The 19,466-nt window shown below is 42.2% G+C and overlaps 1 protein-coding gene across 1 annotated transcript in view; it reads left to right on the top strand.

The window, feature by feature from the left end:
• Nucleotides 1-12,842, top strand: part of SYCP2L (synaptonemal complex protein 2 like) — a gene marked incomplete at its 5' end in the record, with an annotated part of 55,182 nt that extends 42,340 nt beyond the window's left edge. Inside the window, 5 exons of the mRNA XM_081247416.1 lie at nucleotides 9,938-10,039; nucleotides 11,098-11,204; nucleotides 12,085-12,176; nucleotides 12,384-12,483; nucleotides 12,601-12,842. Coding sequence (XP_081103542.1) covers nucleotides 9,938-10,039; nucleotides 11,098-11,204; nucleotides 12,085-12,176; nucleotides 12,384-12,483; nucleotides 12,601-12,699 — 500 coding nt within the window. The 3' untranslated portion in view covers nucleotides 12,700-12,842. The remainder of the gene's footprint in view (nucleotides 1-9,937; nucleotides 10,040-11,097; nucleotides 11,205-12,084; nucleotides 12,177-12,383; nucleotides 12,484-12,600) is intronic.
• Nucleotides 12,843-19,466: the final 6,624 nt, after the last annotated feature.

The raw sequence follows: 19,466 nt of genomic DNA, 5'->3' as shown, positions 1-19,466 counted from the left end.
GAATATCTTTTTCCATTCTTTCACTATGAGCCTATGTGCGTCCTTAAAGCTGAGATGAGTCTCCAGTAGGCAGCATATAGTTGGGTCATATTTTATCCATTTAGCCACTCTGTGCCATTTGATTGGAGAATTTAATCCATTTACATTTCTTTTCTTTTTTTTAAATTAGTTTTTATTGGAGTATGGTTGCTTTATAATGTTGCATTAGCTTCCACTCTCCATTTACATTTAAAGTAATCATTGATTTGTAAGGACTTACTAATGCCTTTGTATTAATTGTTTTCTGGCTGTTTTGTAGTTTCTTTTAATTTCTTCCTCTCTTGCTGTTTTCTTTTGTGGTTGATGATTTTCTGTAGTGGTATGCCTTGATTCCCTTTTCTTTATTTTTTTATGTATCTACTATAGATTTCTGCTTTGTGGTTACCATGAGGCTTACATAAAACATTTTCGAGATGTAGTTTAAGCTGATAACTTCTACTGCATACAAAACTCTACTGTTTTTCTCTCCCCACCCACATTTTATGTTTTAGATGTTATAATTTATCTCTTTTTATATTGTATATCTATTAGAAATTATAGCTGTAATTATTTTAAATATTTCACCCTTTGACCTTTATTCTAGAGTTCATTAACACACCACTGTATTACAATATTACAGTATTCCAAATCTGAATATATACTTTACCAGTGTGTTTTATATTTTTTAATATATTTTCATGTTACTAATTAGCGTTTTTTCATTTCTTTTGACAAACTGCTTTCCACACTATTTGTAAGGCAGATCTAGTGGTGATGACTCCCTAAGCTTTTATTTTTCTGGGAAAGTTTACATCTTTCCTTCATTTATGAAGGACAACTTTGCCAGGTAAAGTATTGTTGGTTGGCAGTTTTTTCTTTCACCACTTTACATGTATACATTATCCCACTCTTTTTTGGCCTGTAAGGTTTCTGCAGAGAAATCTGTTAATAGCGTTATGGGTGTCCCCTTGTATGTGAGAATTTGTTTTTCTTTTGCTCCTTTTAAAATTCTCTCTGTGTATCTGATTTTACACAGTTTTGTTATAATGTGTCTTGCAAAAGATCTTTGTGGGTGAATCTTTTGGGGGTTTGAGAGCTTCATGAACTTGGATGTCCAAATTTCTCCCCAGATTTTGGAAGTTTTCAGCCATTATTATTATTTAAAAAAATAATAATTAATTGATTAATTTTTGGCAGCGATGGGTCTTCATTGCTGCGTGTGGGCTTTCTCTAGCTGCAGCGAGCGGGGGCTACTCTTCATTGCCGTGTGCAGGCTTCTCATTGCGGTGGCTTCTCTTGTTGCGGAGCACGGGCTCTAGGCACAAGGGCTCAGTAGCTGTGGCTCACGGGCTCTAGAGCACAGGCTCAGTAGTTATGGCACACGGGCTTAGTTGTGCCGCAGCATGTGGGATCTTCCTGGACCAGGGCTCGAACCCGTGTCCCCCTGCATTAGCAGGCAGTTTCTTAACCACTGCGCCACGAGGGAAGTCTCTTATTTTTTTTTTTTATTATTTTATTTTATATTGGAGTATAGCCGATTAACAATGTTGTGATAATTTCAGGTGCACAGCAAAGCAACTCAGCCATACGTATACATGCATCCATTCTCCCCCATCAGCCATTATTTTTTAAAATAGCTTTCTGCCCCTTTTCCCTCTTTTATCCTTCTGGGACTCCAATAATGTGTAGATTGTTTCCTTTTTTTAAAATTGGGATATCATTGACATGTAGCATATTAATTTCAGGTAGCATATTAATTTCAGGTGTATAACAATGATTTGATATTTGTACATATTGTAAAATGATCACAACAATAAGTCGAGTTAACATCTATCCCCACAGGTAGTTACATGTTTTTTTTTCTTGTGATGATAGCTTTTAAGATCTACTCTCTCAGAAACTTTCAAATACACAATAAAGTATTAACTACAGTTGCCATCCTGTCTGTACATTACATCCCTAGGACTTATTTTGTAATTGGAAGTTTGTACCTTTTCACCCCCTTCACCCAATTGCACCCCTTCACCCACCTCTGGCAACCACCAATCTGTTCTCTGTACCTATGAGTTTGGTTTTGTTTTTTGTTTTCCTTTTCGATTCCACATGTAAGTGAGGTCATACAGTATTTGTCTTTCTGTCTGACTTATTTCACTTAGCATTTTGCCCTCAAGGTCCATCCGTGTTGACACAAATGGCAAGATTTTATTCTTTTTTGTGACTGAATAATATCCTGTTGTATATATATACCACATTTTCTTTATTCATCCATCATTGGACACATATTGCTTCCATGTCTTGGCTACTATAAATAATACTTCAGTGAACGTGGTGGGTACATATATATTTTCAAGTTAGTGTTTTCATTTTCTTCTGTTAAATACAAAGAAGTGGAATTGCTAGATTATATGGTAGTTTCATTTTTAATTTTTGGAAGAACCTCCATACTGGTTTCCATAGTAGCTGCACCAATTTACATTCCAACTAACAGTGCACAAGGGTTCTCTTTTCTCCACATTTTCACCAACACTTGTTATCTCTTGTCTTTTTGATAACAGGAATTCTAATAGGTGTGAGTTTATCTCATTGTGGTTTTGGTTTGCTCCAATCATTGGTGTACCTGTTGGCTGTCTGTATGTCTTTGGAAAAATGTCTATTCAGATTCTCTGCTCTCATTTTAATCGATTATTTGGTTTTTTGGCTATTGAATTATATGAATTCTTTATATATGTTGGATATTAACCCCTTGTCAGATGTACGATTTGAAAATATTTTCTTCCCTTTTGTAGTTTGATTTTTCATTTTGTGGATGGTTTTCTTTTCTATACAGAAGCTTTTTAGTCTGATGTAGTCCCACTTGTTTATTTTCGTTTTTGTTGCCTTTGCTTTTGGTGTCAAATCCAAAAAATGATCATCAAGATGGATGTCAAGGAGCTTACAACCTGTATTTTCTTCTAGGAATTTTACGATTTCAAGTCTTACCTATAAGTCTTTAATCAATTTTGAGTTAACTTTTGTGTATGGTATAAGATTGTGGTCCAGTTTCATCCTTTTACATGTGCCTGTCATGTTTTCCTAACACCATCTATTGAAGAGACTCTTTTTTTTCCATTGTATACTCTTGGCTTCTTTGTCGTACATTAATTTGATTGTATATGCCTGGGTTTATTTCTTGGCTCTCTATTCTATTCCATTGATTTATGGGTCTATTTTTTATGCCAGCACCCTACTGTTTTATTACATCTTTGTAAAGTAGTTTGACATCAGGAAACATGATGCCTCCAGCTTTGTTCTTCTCTCTCAAGATTGCTTTGGCCCTTCGAGGTCTTTTGTTGTTCCATACAGAGTTTAGGATTGTTTGTTCTGTTTCTGTGAATTGTTTCTATTAATGGTTTAGTTTGCTCGTATTAGTGCTCTCACATAGTTCATATAGGCTTTCTTATTCTCTTTTCTTCTTTTTCCTTTGTTCTCCTCTGACTGGATAATTTGGATACACGATCTGTCTTTGACAGATTTTTCTTCTTCTGGATCAGGTCTGCTGATGATATTCTCTATTATTGCATTTTTCATTTCACTTTTGTATTCTTTCACTCCAGAGTTTCTGTTTGGTTCTTTTTTTATTATTTCTATTTCTCTATTAAACTTTTCATTTTGTTTGCTTATCGTTTGCCTGATTTTATTGAATTGTCTTTGTGAGTTCTTGTAGCTAACTGAGTTTCCTGAAAACAACTATTCTGCAGTCTTTATTAGGCAAATTGCAGAGCTCCATTTCCTGTGGCAGTCCGTGACTATATAATGATCGTGGTTTTTGGGAGGTGTCATGTTTCCTTGAGTTCTCACGGTCCTTGAAGTTTTCCGTTGCTGTCTTCATATTTGAAGAAGCAGTCACCTCCTTTAGTCTTTGCTGACAGGCTTCAGGAGAGAAATACCTTTTGTCTACTAGGGATTCTGAAGCTTTCTCAGACCTTTCCTATGGCTATGCCTGCTCCACACTTTTCTTTCTCTGGAGGACCTCTGCAGATCGCGCTTTCTCTGGAATCTGCACGGCCAGGCCAGGTGCTCACAGCCTCCTGCTGCTTTCCCTAGGGCAGTGGTGGATGCTCAAGCTTATGTGCTTAATCCCCATCCTGCTGAATAGGGCTGGCTATCTACAAGCGCTCACAGTCATTGCCCCTGGGGGGGTGCAAAGTGAGCCAACCACAGGCTGGGGCTGTGTATGGGTGAGGCATATGGATTGGTTGCGCTGTCCACGGTCCAGTTGTGGGGGGATCCGTAGGTGAGGCCTCCCCAGCAGCTCATGAGTAGGCTTCCTAATGGAGTCCCTGAAACAGTGAGTAGGATCTGCATCCCTTTGATGCTCCCTGAGAACCCTGGATTCTGTTCTCCCAGCCACTCCCCACCCCTGAGCCATGTAGTGTATCTCAGTATTCTGGATGGGGCAAGCAAGAAACAGTCTTCTTCTTCTTCTTCTTTTTTACAACTTTATGGGAGTATAATTGCTTCACAATGGTGTGTTAGTTTCTGCTTTATAACAAAGTGAATCAGTTATACATATACATCTGTTCCCATATCCCTTCCCTCTTGCATCTCCCTCCCACCCTCCCTATCCCACCCTTCTAGGTGGTCACAAAGCACCGAGCTGATCTCCCTGTGCTATGAGGCTGCTTCCCACTAGCTATCTATTTTATGTTAGGTACTGTATATATGTCCATGCCTTTCTCTCGCTTTGTCACAGCTTACCCTTCCCCCTCCCCGTGTCCTCAGGTCCATTCTCTAGTAGGTCTGTGTCTTTATTCCTGTTTTACCCCTAGGTTCTTCATGACACTTTTTTTTCTTAAATTCCATATATATGTGTTAGCATATGGTATTTGTCTTTCTCTTTCTGACTTACTTCACTCTGTATGACAGACTCTAGGTCTATCCACCTCATTACAAATAGCTCAATTTCATTTCTTTTTATGGCTGAGTAATATTCCATTGTATATATGTGCCACATCTTCTTTATCCATTCATCTGATGATGGACACTTAGGTTGAGAAACGGTCTTCTTTGGCAGGGTCCCTCACAGCTGGGGAAACTGAGCGCTCCCTCAAACCCTCTCACCTTCCCCAGTGGAAAATTCATGATCTAAGAGGGTATCTCTTGGCCCTGAGCTGTGCTGCCTTTGAGCAAGTGGTGATGTGGCTCAAGCGAAAGTGTCCTTGTTACCCTCTTCAATGCAGCCAATCTTGGATTTTTTTCTTCCTCAGACAATGTGCTAGATCTTCCCCACTGGACTCTCAGACCTCCACAAAGGCCACTCTGTCAGTAGGTGATTTTCAAAATTGTTGTCCTTTGGGGGAAAACAGTAGAAAACTCCTATTCTGCTATTTTGCTCATAGACTTTCGTTTTAATGTTTACCTGGAACTTTGGATATGCCGTGCTCCCAGAACTGCAAGCGAACAGGATGATTACTCATGATTTTGCATTTTGCCCTCATGTACCTTCTTGGAGGGGCCTCCAGAATTGGGGAGGGGTCAGGAAGATAGCTTCTTTGTCCCAATGGTGCTATGAATGCCTAGTTTGGTGCCTGGTGTATAGAGGCATTCAGTAAATATTTGCCAAGGGACCAGAATAAGAACCTTAGAAAATGCCGTCATTTAGTGATGAACCTCTGCATAACTCCATATTGAATAATCACTTATACATAGTCACAACTAAGTACTATTAGTTGATTTACTGATTTTTAAAATACATTAATCCAGACAAAAGATATTTCAGTACTCCCCGTCAGACTGAGGAATTCAGCAATAAAGATTGTCTTTAATTTTTCATATTCTTGGCATAGTACACATTGGTAGAAAAAACAAAGGAATTGGCGCTAGGAAAGTGCCTCCACAGGAAGGATATTTTGGTAAAGAAGACTTTTCTCACTCCAGTGACGGTTGTTGGCCTTTATCATTTTAAGCCACAGGGTGTCACCTCAGAGTAAGATTTTTTTAAATGCCTTAACTTAGGAGAGCTTGGCTATTAATCATAGGGTTGATTCTGTGTAGCACTAAAAACCGTTTTATCAGAAGTATGAGTAAATAAATGTAACATAGACACCAAATTATTCTCTACAGCCTGTGCCCAAAATAAGTTCAGAAGCCCCTCAGATGGCAAAAGTCTTCAATTTTCATGGCAGTGAAGACAGCTGTGTTCAAAAGCAAGCGTACACTCCTACCAGCCGCCAACAAACAAGTTAGCATTCATTTGAGATCACTCTAGTTTCAGCCACGGTGTGTTTACAGCTTGTGTTCATTTTTGAAGTGCTGCGTGTACATAGTTTTAACCCCTTTATGGGAATGTCAAAAAGTCCTGGTTAAAAGAGGCATGCAGTTACCATGGAAACAAAGCTGAGCCAACTGCATCACTTAGGACCTGCATCCTTTAACGAGTGCACTGATTTCCCTAGGGGAGCCTGTTCTCTCTGGAGAGCCATTCCTTTGTTTCAGGTAAAGTACTTAACAAGATTGCCTCTTCAAAAAGGGTTTTCTATGCCAAATTATTTCCATGTCCCTGAAGTGGTCCATCTGGATGATCCCTGTTTAGTAGGTTCACAAATTCCAAGCAGCTCATTCAGGGGGCAACCAGCTTATTTACACAGTGTTCCTGGATTGTCTCTCCATTGAAGGTAAATATTGTCTGTTCCAGCAGATGCCCTGCTTTTCCACGGGTGCTGCATTAGCATGATGAATCGAAATTCAAGGCCATGCTTTGAGCTGTTGCTACAAATATGTTGTCAGAAGAGAAAAAAAAAAAAAAATCCGGAAGGGATAGAACAGGCAGCAAGGAAAGAAATGTAAAGAAACATAGTAGTTGTTCATCGGTGCTTAACTGGGGCTGGCTGGAATCCTTTCTAAGTGGTTTCTTTGGGCCCTGACTGGGATATGGACACCATGTGAGATTCAAGCATGAGCTCTATTTGTTTTGAGGCTGGAAGAGGACAGTGCTGTGTCTGGATTCTTTCTCTGATTTTTAAAAATCATTTAGCCTTGAAACAGTGCAACTCCCTAGAAAATATCCACCCATACTTGTCAAACAAATGAACACACCTAATCTAAGAGCAGTGAGAAGAGATAGTGGCACCTCTCAAAGCTGAGAGTTTTTCTTATGCTTTTCATTTTATTTTTTTATTAGAGGGGCTGGTTGTGGGCTCTTTCTTTTCCAAGTGAGAATGTGACCTCTACCGAAGTTTTCAGTTTATGAAAACTCTATTATAGCAAAGCAACTAAGGTGTCCCATGAAGGTCATCATTCATATATGATCATTTTATCTCTGTATCTGGTATTATTAATTTAGTTCTTTCTGCATTTGGTCATCCTTTTCTTTCAGTTAGATATTTATTCTCTCTCTTGTTTTACCTCTCATTTTGCTATTTCCTTTTTGTTTCTTTACTAGAAAATAAGTTGACATTTAAACCTAAGTTATTAATTTTTCTTAAAAATGTATCTTCTATTTTACCACAAGGCATGAACTATTTTAACGTTGACTATTCTGTGTTTTGCATCATTTTAATAGCAAAATTCTTTTTCTTTTCCTTCTGTCACTTTGATGTTTATGACTGGTATTTCCTACTATGGTGCTATTTCTAAAAATTAGTATTTTACAGTTCCTCCCAAAGGTAGTTTTAGCAGATCTTAAAATGCTAAATTTTATTAACTTCAGTTTGTTATTTATGTAGTAGGTATTTGGGTCTCTAAGGTTTTTTGATATTCCTGTGTCTCCACCCTCACTGCTAGTATAAGATAATTAGAATACATTCTTGTTTTACTAAGATCCTTTTTTAGGATATATCTTATTTTGTAGAATCTTGGATATTCTGCAGCATTTACTCACTTATTCATTCTTTCATTCAGTGAATGTCTACTGATGTCTACTGTGCACCAGCCACTTTCCTACGTATTAGATATTCTAGTGAACAAAACAGACAACATACCTGCCCTCACTGGACCTTACCGTCTAGTGGGGGAGACACAATACCCAAGAAAAGTGAAATGTGTAGTATATTGTGATAGAGGCTAAGTAAAACTTAAGCAGGGAAGGGGATTTAAGAGCTGGGGGGTTAGGTTGAAATTTTAGTTTGGATGGCCAGGGGAAACCTTCGTGTAGTTATGGGGGGGTGGGGGGAGGATGCAAGTCAGAAGAGCAGCAGGTGCAAAGGCCCTGAGGTGAGAGTGGCCCAGGGTCTGAGGAGCTGGAAGGAGACCAGGGTAGAGCAGTGGAATGCAGAAGGGGAAACTTGCCTCTTTGCTTTCCCACCATTTTGCCCAGCTTCCTGCACATAGTAACACTCAAATATTCATTGAGCAAATTCATGAAATTAAATTCCAGAACTTTCAGGGGGAAAATCTATAGTGACTAGCTAGATGTGGGAGGAGAGAGGGAAGAGCAGATGTCTTCCCAGTTAAGTGTGTGTGGTGGGGCTGAGTGTATGGTGGGGAAGGAAGAGCAGATGGGGTGGGGAGGAATGGAAAAGAGTGGGTTTTGAGTGGAGATGTTGGGTAGGCAGCTGGAAACACAGGTTTGCTGCTTGAGAGAGCTCGGGCAAGAGAGGGATTTGGGGGATGACAGTTGAAGGGATGGGACTGCTGAACTCCTCCCGGGAGCTGGCCTTGGACGGTCACGGTGTGGGGATGCAGAGAGGTATGGATGCTTTCTGTAGGCACAGCCTCAGGCCTTGATGGTGGGGGAGAAGAGGATGGTAAAAAGCAGGAGTCGGGCCTGGTGCTAGTGCACTGTTGACAGTGATAAGATGCCACGGATAAGACAGAGGGCCCGGATGGGGTGAGGACATGTTTGGAGTGAACTGAACATCAAAATAAAAGATATTGTACTTTTTACTTCCCTACCCCTATCTTTCCCCTCCCTGCCTCCCTCTCCCCACTGGTAACCACAGTTTCTTCTCCATATCTGTGAGTCTGTAAGAGGTACAAACTATGAGGTATAAAATAAGCCACAAGGATATATTGTACAACATGGGGAATATAGCCAATATTTTATAATAACTATAAATGGAGTATAACCTTTAAAAATTGTGAATCATTGTATTGTACACCTGTAGCTTATCTCACATTGTACAGCAGCTATACTTCAATTTTTTAAAAAAAGAAAATGGTAAATGCTGAACTGAAAACAGAATCCGTATTTAAATCTCATCAGCGGAGGCTCTCAGTCGCTTGAGCTAGCGAGAACCCAAGATGAGCTCCTTTATGAGGCAGCTCTCAGTTCGGGGCTGAAGCTCCTGTGTCACCAGTAGGTGGCGCCCTCCGCGGGGTGATCCGATGAGCTTCCAAGGGCCAGTCGGCCTGGAAACCTCGCCACCTTTTGCTCTTTAGCCCAGAGCCCTGGAAGTGGTGTTTTTTTGTTTTTGTTTTTGTTTTTTGCGGTACGCGGGCCTCTCACTGTTGCGGCCCCTCCCGCTGCGGAGCACAGGCTCCGGACGCGCAGGCTCAGCGGCCGTGGCTCACGGGCCCCACCACGGCATGTGGGATCTTCCCGGACCGGGGCACGAACCTGTGTCCCCTGCATCGGCAGGCAGACTCCCAACCACTGCGCCACCAGGGAAGCCCTGGAAGTGGTTTTGATGCCAACCATTACTGCTTTTTGTTTGATGCACGCAGCCTGTATCCTGCTCAGGGGAGTGTTCCTGAATGTAACTGAGCTCATCAAAGGGCTGCACGTTCCCGTGGGTCCTCTTCCAGGCACCAGTAGACTTAGTGCTTTGATACTTCTGTTGTTCTTAGTCAACGTGCCACATGATAAGCAACTTGTAACAAGTAGGGGATGAGTTTCGCTTGCTGCTCATCAAGGCTAGATACTAACTGGCAAAAAGAGCGAGATAAATTTAGGACCCAAGAAACGTGTGTGTGGTTATCAGTGAACTGCTCTTGCCTTCAGACACAGCAGAGGGTCATTTCGCGGAGTGGAAACAGTCGCGATTGGAAGAAGGTGATGCTCCAGGAGGCCCTTCCTCAGTGGCAGAAGAAACAGACTTGGCAGGTAACATTGTGCACCCAGCCAGCCGGTCAAGCAACAATGTGGCAAATGTGTAAGCACTGAATGTCCCAATGTGAAATACAAGGCAGTTACAGTTTTAAGATCATAGTAGCTGCAGGACCCTAAAAACTAAGCACTTTGTCCTTTCAGAGACAAGTGCATTGCTGCCCAAATTGTAGATAAAGGCAAGCACTGTCTCCTCCTGGTAATTTGATTTCTGCCTCTTAACTCTTAGTGGCAATTTTCAGGGCCTAGGTGTTCTTAAACTTACAGGTCTCTGTTTTAGGTGATGATTATTAGCTAAATTTTTGAGTTAAAAATGTCCACTCTGTACAAATGAAGGAGACTGATCTGAAAAGGCTGCATATGTGGCGTTAGCCTTCTGGATGAGTGACACTATGATACTTTGAAACAAAAGGCTCCAAGAAGGCAAATTTGGAAGCCCTAAGGTACTAGAGGGCTGTGGTTAGGAGCCAGGCAGCCTGGGTTCCAATCCTGGAGCTGTCAGTGTGAGCTTGCACCAGTTATGTGATATCTGTGTTAAAAGTGGGCATTAACAGTGCCTATCTCACTTGGATTTTGTGAGAATTAAATGAGTTGATACATACAAATCCCTTAGAACAGTGCCAGACCCCTCATGAGCCCTTGTAAAACTCCTTGGCACCCAGAAGCTGTTATGCCAGCATTGCCCCTAGAAATGCCCTACCCGTCACATCCTCCTAAAAGCCTCTTACAACACCTCAGCCTGCTTCTTGGATGTACTATCAGTTGCTCTGATTTAAAGTGCTGGGAAAGTTTGGATGAAATGAGCAATTGCCAGAGAGTGAGTTTTAGTGGGAAGCAGCATGAAGCATCCGCCGAGGACTCTTGACTCAAGCTGGCCTGGTGGGTCACGGCCAGAGTCAGCCCTGCTGCAGTCACAGCCAGGCAGCCAGTGGGGCTTCTGTGGATCGCATCTGTGCTTCCAGATGACTGTCCACGCTCTGGGCAGCGGGTGGACTGAGCACACCTATTTTGAGACCTTTGTTAGTTTTATTTAATGTTCTATTCTTCTTGTTCAGAAGGCATTTCTGCTTCATCCTTAAAAGTTATTCCAGAGAACTTGAAAGGTTCTGCATTGATCACCACCTTTGAAAACTTCACTAGAGAACTGAAAAGAAAATATGAGGTAATGGTCCACTAAAAATGAAAGGCTAGCTCTTTATGTGTTTAAAGTAACAGGTTCATATTCATTAACACCATTGTTATCCTTCCTGTGTGAAGGTGTCCCTGAGTCTCTGGGGAGGTAGGTTTGTCTTAGCTGTGGTCACTGAATTTAGTGCCTTTGTGAATTGTGGTTTATATTAAGACAGCTATTCCATGTCCATTTGCTACTATGGGACCAGATGGACCTATATGGAGAGGTTTGGTTTTGTTGATTGCATTCTCAGAAAACTGGACAACCAGGAAGCAGTGATTTGGTCACAGTGATAGACAAGAGAAGGCGGGGGGACCATGTGGATGAGAGACATGTCTGGGACAAAGAAGGAGGTGACTGTGGGCAGGTGGTCAGCTGAGTGGTGGCCAATTGAGACACCGCACATACAGGCTGTCACAACACCTTGCCTGCAAGGTGAACTTTGAAACCACTTCCATCCCCTCCATTTTGTCCTACTGTTTATAGATCCCTACTGAGTTATGTATTGGCACATTTGAGAAAAGTATCATACCCTAACATAGATTCATTGAACTAACTTGGAAGATCTCCAATCTTATTTTCCGCAGTACCAGTGTAAGATAATTTATCATGGAAATTTGTTCATGATATTCAGTATGTGTATCAATAGCATGAACATAAGTTTTACTATTTTTAGCTTATTGTCCTTTACGGGTATCAAACCTGAGGTAATACACGAAGTGTGTGGCACGGTGTCTTATTACAGTTCTTTAGTGATAATGTTTGCTGTGAATATTATGTGCAGGCAGCATCTTTTAAATACAAAGCCCACACCCGATTTGGGTAGTTACGTTTAACCCAGACGTGCTCATTTTGTTATTGTATGGTTTAGCTTAGGTACAGAAGGAGCCCACTTTATTCAGAAACTGCAAAGCAAGCGCCAGATTGCCTAATAAAGCTTTTAAACCAGATCCATCTGTGCAGGTAAGTGTCGGGTTCAAAACAAATGTATGGACTTGGGATCCCTCACAAACAACATTTCCAAGGGGAAAGAAGAGAAAGGAGACGTGTATTTTTAAGACAAGAAGCGTCTAGAGAAAAATATGAAGTATCTTTGCAATCAGATTAAGAAGGTCTTGTGTCACATCCAAGCGGTCCCAGTGAAATTCGTTGCTTTTGTTTTTTTTTCAGACTGAATAAACTAGAACAGTTTCACACTTCTGTTCTTCAAGAACTGAGCAACCTTGAGAAGGATATTGGGGGTCTGCAACGCCTTGAGGAGGATGTTCTGGTAAGTTCTTTTTGGAACATTCAATGTTTGGAACATTCTCTTTGACTTAAGAGGATCTGTTCCTGGGTAGAGTAACTGTCAACTGCTTCAACCAACCAAACTTTTGTTCAATTTTAGGAATTTTGGGGGAAACAGTCTGATGATCTGAAATCATTCTGTGATCTGCAGCTGCTGAGGTATTTATTTATTTATTTTTTGAACAAGCATTCTTTCTAGAAGTATCTTAGTTGAAGTATGAGGTATTTAGCTAGAGCGTGAGCGGTTGATGTTGGTAAAACCTTACGTAAGTAGCTAATTAGCTGCATCTTTTCTAACCAGCCACTTCCGTAGCACTCTCTGGGCACAGGGCGTGGCTTGGGATATCGCTCAGGAAGTATACATTTTGAAAAGCATAAACAGGATCATCCAAATTTCAGTGCTTTTTGTTACAAAGTATTTTCTTTTTAAGCAATATTTAGAAAAATTAAAATAGATTTTAAGAAAAATATAGAGGTTTCTGTATGAACAGTTGATTTTCATTTAAACTGAATTGTGTTCTTGAAAGAATATATTCTATACACCTTATATATATGTAAATATTTTAAACATGTATGTATTTTAAAACAACACGTGGGTTTATCTTGCTGCACGTTCCTTTCGCTCTGATGAGTCAGTTCTAATCTGAGGCTGCTGCTTCTATCCATTTGGACCACTGCTCCTCTTCCTAGAGTGTAGGGAGCTGGGGAATGGAGAGTGGAGCCCTTCACTTCACTGCCTGTGCCCTAGGAGAAATTCTAGTGTTTGCTTCCTGCTTGAATCAAAAGGGATCCCTATATAAAGTTATAATGGGTAAAGCTTTCTCTACCAGTTGAGCATCAGCTTTTATCACAGAAATGTAAGTCACGTGGTTTTAAAAAGGATATTATTCTTTTTTTCCTTTTAAAATATTTATTGGGCTTCCCTGGTGGTGCAGTGGTTGAGAGTCTGCCTGCCAATGCAGGGGACACAGATTCGTGCCCCGGTCTGGGAAGATCCCACATGCCGCGGAGCAGCTGGGCCCGTGAGCCATGGCCGCTGAGCCTGTGCGTCCGGAGCCTGTGCTCCGCAACGGGAGAGGCCACAACAGTGAGAGGCCCGCGTACTGCAAAAAAAAAAAATTTTTTTTTAAATTTATTTTTGGCCGCACCGTGCAGCATGTGGTTCCCTGACCAGGGATCGAACCCTCGCCCCCTGCATTGGAAGCTCAGAGTCTTAACCACTGGTCCGCCAGGGAAGTCCCCAAAAGGGTATAATTCTGATCACATCATGTATTTCAAACCAGAACAACAAAAACTGTCAAAATTTGAGTTAGCCTTTCTGCTGTTTACTCCAGTTAACATAATGAATAATAATGACAGCACAGTCTATAGACTTTCAAAGTCCTTTCATACACACATCGTCTTCCATGTACCATTATACATGATGAAAGTGGATATCCATTTTTTTTTTTTTTTTTTTTTTTTTGCTGTATGCGGGCCTCTCACTGTTGTGGCCTCTCCCGCCGCGGAGCACAGGCTCCGGACGCGCAGGCCCAACGGCCATGGCTCACAGGCCCAACCGCTCCGCGGCATGTGGGATCCTCCCAGACCGGGGCACGAACCCGTGTCCCCTGCATCGGCAGGCGGACTCCCAACCACTGCGCCACCAGGGAAGCCCTGGATATCCATTTAAAATCTCTTCACTGAATGCCCATGGTTGGTTATGAATGGTTCTCAAACTGGTTGGAGTAAGATCTCCTAACACTTTTAAAATTTATTGAGGATCCCCAGAGAGCTTTTGCTTTGTGGGTTATATCTGTGAATATTTTCCACATTAAAAATTGAGACTGAGTTTTTTAATGTATTTATTTTAAAATAACAGTAATAAATCATTACATACTGATGTAAATAACAGACTTAGGAAAAATAATCAGACTTTTCAAAACAAATTTGAGAAGAGTAGCATTGTTTTATGTTTTTGCAAATCTCTTTAATGTCTGGCTTAATAGAAGACTTTATATATGCTTCTGGATTCAATCGTTGTTACACCACACAACACGTGGCCCCTAGAAAACACCACTGAACATTTGTGAGAGAGGAAGAATGAAGAAAGCAAATAATGTCTTAGTACTAGTAACATTACTACCAAAATAGTTTTGACCTCATAGAACCTTTGGAAACATAGTCTCCTTAGGGGTCCCAAAGGTTCACACTAGAACTTTGACATCTTTGAGAAACTGAAAGTTCTTGGATCATAGTAGTATAAGGGGGACAGTTACTTGAAATGAAGCTGGGTGCATGACCGACTCTCTGTGATCATGTTTGTTTGTTTGTTTATTTATTTATGGCTGCATTGGGTCTTCGTTGCTGTGCGCGGGCTTTCTCTAGTTGCGGCGAGCGGGGGCTACTCTTTGTTGTGGTGCGCAGGCTTCGTATTGCGGTGACTTCTCTTGTTGCGGAGCACGGGCTCTAGGCACGCGGGCTCAGCAGTTGTGGCTCGCGGGCTCTAGGCACGCAGACTTCAGTAGTTGTGGCTCGTGGGCTCTAGAGCGCAGGCTCAGTAGTTGTGGTGCATGGGCTTCGTTGCTCCGCGGCATGTGGGATCTTCCCGGACCAGGGCTCGAACCCGTGTCCCCTGCATTGGCAGGTGGAGTGGAGTGTTAACCACTGGGCCACCAGGGAAGCCCTCTGTGACCATGCTGAGGAGTTTGAATTTTATACTAAGGGTGAAGGAAAATATGGATGGGTTTGAGCAAAGGCATTGGGTATGATGGTGATATAGTCTGATTTATATTTTAAGAAAATCTTTCTAGTTGCTATGTTGGAAATTGATTGGAAGAGGGAAGAGTAAAGGAGGAGAGCTTGACTGGAGGCCTTTGGAGAGGGTGAGAAATGGAGAGATTCCAGATGCGTTTGGGAGCTGGAATTAGTAAATCACTGACAGATGGAAGCAGTAGGTAAAGCAAGGAGAGTTAGGGATACGCCTCCTAGGTTGCTGTCTTCTAGCAATTGGATGGCGCTGCCACCTAGAGAAGGAAGACTGGGGAGGGTTGTGTGGTTGGAGCAGAACCTAGAGCTCATTCGTTAACATTTTAACTTTCAGTTGTCCACACACCTCCAAGTTTTTATGAGAACCTGGAAAAATGGACAGTTTTCCAGAAAAATACAATGTAATACAACAGACTTCTAAACAGATGTGAGAACATAGGCAAACATTCATAGAAGAAGTAAAGTTGTTAAAGAACTTCCCTACAAACATGTGTGTGGTCCAGATTGCATCACAGAGGAATTCTACCGGTCCTTTAAAGAGGGATAACTTTAGTGTTGTTGAAAGTATTCTAGCACATAGGAGAATAAAAATTCTCAATTTTTAAAAAATGAATCTTGCATTGCAATACCAAAACAAGAAAAATTGCAGAGAGACCCATGGAATAATCTCACTTATGATCACGGGTGGTCCCATCAGAAGTCAGTCACATTTTAGTTAAAAGAAGGAGGCAAGGAGATATTTTCTTCCAGGAAGAGGCTGAGGATTTGGGGGAATTTGTTGCCAAGAGGTTGAGTTGTAGGGGCTAGAGAGGAAGAGCTCAGGAGGGTGGGGAAAGGGAGTAGATTGGGGCAAAGGAGGAGATGTACAACCAGCAGCTGGTGAGAATGGATGACAGGGTGGGTGACAACGGCTGTCTTTTGGCAGTTACGAAGGAAAAGAGGGATTTGAAACCAGACAGGATTGACTCTGAGACACTTTTAAAGGAGGGAGTTTATAGAATTGCCACTGTGATCCCTAATGCTTCCCAGATGGGCCAGTGGCTCGTGGGGCTACCACTCCAAGAGCTTTCTGGCAGTGTTGTCAGGCCCACCGAGTAAATAAATATGGAATGTATACAGCAACTGCCACCTCTTCTGTTTCTGGACACAGTCACTTAAGGACAGCCACCCTCCCACCCAGCTCGATTCTTTGAATACTATCTTGTTCATTCCTACAGCATTTAATAACGGTGCTTGTTGAGCAGATATCAACTTTGAGATTTTCTTCAAGCTAGAGGTCGGAATTAGATTCCCTAAGTAGACTATATCCAAATACATTTTAATAAGAATGCAATTTCAGGGGGCTTCCCTGGTGGCGCAGTGGTTGAGAGTCCACCTGCCAATGCAGGGGACATGGGTTCGTGCCCCGGTCCGGGAAGATCCCACATGCCGCGGAGCAGCTGGGCCCGTGAGCCATGGCCGCTGCGTCCGGAGCCTGTGCTCCGCAACGGGAGAGGCCACAACAGGGAGAGGCCCGCATACCGGAAAAAAAAAAAAAAAAAGAATGCAATTTCATTTACCTTAAAGAATTTAGTATTTCTCTTTTGAAAACGTGTGTTCCGTTTCATTTTATTTGAGAGTAAATGAAGTGGGTGATTTTCAAAAAACTCCTTCAGTGTCCAAAGTTGTGATTTGAGATTTCTGACACAGCAGTCATTTCACTTCTAGGAAATGACCTTAAAGATGAAATCGGACTGTGCAAAGACACGTAGACCAATATGTATTACAAACTACTCTACTAGGGAGATATTGGAAGGTGTCTAGATGTCCAGCTAGTGTTTGGTTAAGTAGATAGATTGATACATTCATGTGATATACCATGTTGCCATCAAAAAGAATGACTTAGATTATATTGACTTGAAAGGTGTTCAACATGAGTAAAAAGTAAAAGCTTGTTGCAAAGCAGCTTCTATAACAAAATCCCACTTTTTTTTTAAAGATTGTACCAATTTACACTTTTTTAAAATAAATTTATTTTAATTTTGGCTGCATTGGGTCTTTATTGCTGCGCGCGGGCTTTCTCTAGTTGTGGCGAGCGGGGGCTACTCTTTGTTGTGGTGCGTGGGCTTCTCATTGTGGTGGCTTCTCTTATTGTGGAGCACGGGCTCTAGGCGTGCAGTCTTCAGTAGTTGTGGCACACGGGCTCAGTAGTTGTGGCTCGCGGGCTCTAGAGCGCAGGCTCAGTAGCTGTGGCGCACAGGCTTAGTTGCTCCGCGGCACGTGGGATCTTCCCAGACCAGGGCTCGAACCCGTGTAACTCGCATTGGCGGGCAGATTCTTAACCACTGCGCCACCAGGGAAGCCCCTCCGCATCTGTTTTTAATGTTAGACGAGGGTGCGTATGTTCATATGTTCACTCACTCAATGAACTGTTGAGTCTTTTAGGTACCAGGTACTGTCTTAGATCCTGGAGGTAGAACAATAGGCAAGAGGTCCTCGACCTCATAGGCAGTACATTCTAGTAGGAAGGTAGATGGTAAACAATTAAACAGATAAGAATTCATGATAGTGGTAAAGGCTAAGAAGGAAAAAAGTGTGAGGTGAGAGAATCTGATAGTATGGAAAGAGGAGAGTCAAGTCAAACCTTCCGAAGGAAGTGAAATTTGAGTTCAGACTTGATGGGTGAGATGGAGCCCTGGTTGGGGAGTGGGGCAAGAGCACTTTGGAGGAAATGGACAGGATGTCCGAGGCCGTAAGCAGCTTGGTATGTTCTAGGAATTCAGTGAGGGCCAAACAAAAGGAGTGAGGGTGTAGCGGTATAAGATGAGGTCAGAAGGCGGGTGTGTGGTGCTGGTGGTCACCTAGGGCCCTGCAGGCCACCATTAGGACACTGGATTAGATTCTAATTGCAATGAAAGGGATAAAAGTAAAGGACTGTCCATTCTCAAGGGGGTGTGTGTGTTGGTGTGGGGAGTCAGATCAAGGTGCCGGGGCACATGGAGCTGGAAGGGTTGCTGGTGGGTTAGATGTGGTGGGTGGGGAAACAGCAGGATTAAGGGCAACTTCCAGCTTGGGGCTTGAGCAGCGAGGTGGAAATCGGTGTCATGTAAGGAAATAGTGAAGACTAGGAAAGGTCTGGTTTTATGGGTAGGGGAGGAGGGAGGATATGGATAGATATTGAAGACTTGATTTGACACATACATCTGATTTGCGACTTCAGCGTCTGGATGGAGTTGTCAGGTGGGTAACTGGATGTCCAGGACTGAAACTCACGGCAGAGGGGCTTGAGCATGAGACTGGATGAGTTGACTTAGGGACCAGTTATAGAGAGCAGTTGTCCCAGGACAGAATTCTCGGGCTGCTTCAGTGTGTTGAAGTTTGATAAGGGACAGGAAGCCAGCAGAAGAGGGCGAGAGGGCTTCCCTGGTGGCGCAGTGGTTACGAATCCACCCATCACTGCAGGGAACACGGGTTCAAGCCCTGGTCCAGGAAGATCCCATGTGCCACGGAGCAACAAAGCCTGTGCGCCACAGCTACTGAACCTGCAAGCCACGACTACTGAGCCCGTGTGCCACAACTACTGAACCTGCGCTCTAGAGCCCACGAGCCACAACTACTGAAGCTCGTGTGCCAAGAACATGTGCTCCACAACAAGAGAAGCCACTGCAATGAGAAGCTCACGCACCGCAACTAGAGAAAGCCCGTGCGCAGCAACGAAGACCCAACTCAGCCAAAAATAAATAAATAAAATAAATAAATGTATAAAAAGGAAAAAAAAAAAAAGAAGGCGAGAAAGAATTGTCCAAGGATGGGGTGGTGTTGCAGAGGATGAGAGCGTGTGGGTACATGCATATGTAATAAGAGGTCTAGATTCTCGAAGATATTCATCAAAATGTCATCTGTGGTTATTTCTGTGTGGTGACATTTTAGGTGACATTACTTTCTATAGAGGCTGTTCTATATTTTTAGAATTTAGTGCAAGATACAAATTACTTTTGTGTAATAAACTCAAACAGCATAACATTTGTAAAGTTAGAGTGAACTTTTCCCCCTCTCCCTAACCCTCCCTCTTCTCTATGATCCAGAGAGAACTATCGCCTTACTGTTTAGTATATGTTCTTCTAGATATTTTCTTTATGTTTATGTAAGGATATATACAAATCTCTTTATAAGTTTAATTATGTATATTTTAAGTGACAAATGATATACTAAATATTATGAGTATTGTTCTTCCTTTGT

The sequence above is a fragment of the Mesoplodon bidens genome, assembly GCF_964165515.1.
Source record: "Mesoplodon bidens genome assembly, chromosome: 10".
Taxonomy (NCBI): domain Eukaryota; kingdom Metazoa; phylum Chordata; class Mammalia; order Artiodactyla; family Ziphiidae; genus Mesoplodon; species Mesoplodon bidens.
The sequence above is the reverse complement of the archived record's forward strand: the minus strand, read 5'-3'. Positions and strand labels throughout refer to the sequence as shown.